This window comes from Pseudorasbora parva, chromosome 18, assembly GCF_024679245.1.
Source record: "Pseudorasbora parva isolate DD20220531a chromosome 18, ASM2467924v1, whole genome shotgun sequence".
Classification (NCBI taxonomy): domain Eukaryota; kingdom Metazoa; phylum Chordata; class Actinopteri; order Cypriniformes; family Gobionidae; genus Pseudorasbora; species Pseudorasbora parva.
Window position 1 is genome coordinate 582,584 of NC_090189.1, and position 2,500 is coordinate 585,083.

The 2,500-nt window shown below is 44.8% G+C and overlaps 1 protein-coding gene across 2 annotated transcripts in view; it reads left to right on the plus strand.

The window, feature by feature from the left end:
* zer1 (zyg-11 related, cell cycle regulator) overlaps window positions 1-2,500 on the plus strand; it is a 35,033-nt gene that overhangs the window by 7,962 nt on the left and 24,571 nt on the right. For both annotated transcript variants that reach the window (XM_067422638.1, XM_067422637.1), the window contains exon 4: window positions 1,037-1,467. In XM_067422638.1, the coding sequence (XP_067278739.1) occupies window positions 1,037-1,467 (431 nt within the window). The remainder of the gene's footprint in view (window positions 1-1,036; window positions 1,468-2,500) is intronic.

The following is a 2,500-nucleotide window of genomic DNA, read 5'->3' on the forward strand; positions in this document are numbered from 1 at the left end:
TAAATCTCTCGTCTCAGGGGGATATGAGGAGGGGAAGCACAATCATTTGATTATACTCCAGGGTTTCTACTGATACAAAGCCATTTGCTAATCGCTGAAGTAACCCTTTAAATAACAGTGTGAATGCTCCAAAACGAATCGATCATGAACCAAATTCAATTTAGTTTGATATCAGTGTGAATGCTCCAAAACAAATCAATTATGAATCAAATTCAGTTCAGTTTGATATCAGTGTGAATGCTGCAAAACAAATCAATTATGAACCAAATTCAGTTCAGTTTGATATCAGTGTGAATGCTGCAAAACAAATCAATTATGAACCAAATTCAATTCAGTTTGATATCAGTGTGAATGCTCCAAAACTAATCAATTATGAACCAAATTCAATTCAGTTTGATATCAGTGTGAATGCTCCAAAACTAATCAACCATGAACCAAATTCAATTCAGTTTGATATCAGTGTGAATGCTCCACAACGAATTAATCATGAACCAAATTCAATTCAGTTTGATATCAGTGTGAATGTTCCAAAACAAATCAATTATGAACCAAATTCAATTCAGTTTGATATCAGTGTGAATGCTCCAAAACGAATCAATTATGAACCAAATTCAATTCAGTTTGATATCAGTGTGAATGCTCCAAAACGAATCAATTATGAACCAAATTCAGTTCAGTTTGATATCAGTGTGAATGCTCCACAACAAATTAATCATGAACCAAATTCAATTCAGTTTGATATCAGTGTGAATGTTCCAAAACGAATCAATCATGAACCAAATTCACTTTGATATTAGTGTGAATGCTGCAAAACAAATCAATCATGACCCAAATTCAATTCAGTTCGATAACAGTGTGAATGCTGCAAAACGAATCAATTATGAACCAAATTCAGTTCAGTTAAAGTTGAGCTGCTAGTTCTGTGTGATCATGTGATTGTGTGTGTGTGTGTGTGTGTGTGTGTGTGTGTGTGTGTGTGTGTGCCGCTGACTCACTGTGAGTGTGTGTGTGTGTGTGTGTGCTCCTGACTCCTCAGGATCTGATGGAGCTTCACCTCACCTACTGTAACCGCCTGACGGCCCGTGGCCTGCGGACGCTCTCCGGCTTCAGACACTCGCTGCTCTCCCTCAGCCTGTTCGGATGCTCCAACATCTTCTTCCGGAAGTACGGCGAGGAGGAGGATGAGCTGGAGGAGGGTCTGCGGCCGCACACCGTGGACCTGAGCTTCAGCTTCCAGGGCTTCAACCGGCTGCGGCTCCTGAACCTGGGCGGCCTGAGCCCGGAGGTGGATGTGGAGGCGCTGCTGCGGCCGCTGCCTTCCCTGAGCTCGCTGGACCTCTCCGGTGTCCATCTGCCCCGGCCCGGCTTCCTGGCCCAGTGGAAGGAGCGGCTGGCCTCTCTGGTGCTGTATAACGTGGAGCTGACGGAGGAGCTGATCCACACACTGCTGCAGATGAGCCGACTGCGGTGAGCACACACACACACACACACACACACAGCTGAGAAACCTCCTCAAATCAGCACTGCATGCCGTGGGGCTTTAAGGGCCCGCTGAAGTGCTCTGGAACGCGCCGCATTATTCAACGCGTCGACTTAATTTCCCCTGAAACGGCTCATCTGTTAGCAGCTCCTCCCCTTTTTTGAAACAGCCAATAGCTTTTCGTTAAAATATCACCGTTTGACTAAAGCCCAGTGTTGCCAGATTGGGCGGGTGGACAAAATTTGGGCTGGTTTGGGGTCAGTTTGACGGTTTTCAAACATCTAAATTGTAAAGTCTAATGGGTTAATAACAAACTCAAATGTGCATGTCCTCCATAAAATCAGCCATCACGACACACACACACGCCCAGCGTAGAGTCAGCTGGCGTAGGTGTCGACCTCGCCAACGAGCACGCACTTTCAGCCAATCAGCCGTCAGCAGGGAGACGCGCTCGCTCATTGAGTTTATTTAAGTTTATACATATTTGACAACGTATTACTTACACAAAAACAAGTGAATGAACTAATGTCCAAGAGCGCAGAGACTTGTTGAGGCTGGAGACAAAAGGCCCAGATCTGATTGTTTTGGGGTCGAGTGCCCAGCTCAGTCTTCTTCAGAGGTCGGTGGGGTGAACACTCAAATCTAGCCCAGATCTGATTTTTTTGGGGTCGAGTGCCCAGCTCAGTCTTCTTCAGAGCTCGGGTGAACACTCAAATCTAGCCCAGGTCGGATTTGTTTTCCAATGCGGCCGCAGTGTGAACAACCAAGGCGGATTTGATGCGACTTTTACATCAATCTATGTCGACATTTGTCACAATTATGTGATTGGACGAGTAGCGGAAGTCTGCTATGATGTCATCAAAGCCTGAGATTGGTTTTAGCGGAAGCGAGAGACTGTAAGTTCTGAACGCTTATGTCTCCTAAATGCAAATGTTCTCATAGTTTAGGAACACACACCAGCTTATTCATAACTTAAGGCTAACACAGTCATACTAAAAGATAAAAACATCCATTTTGATT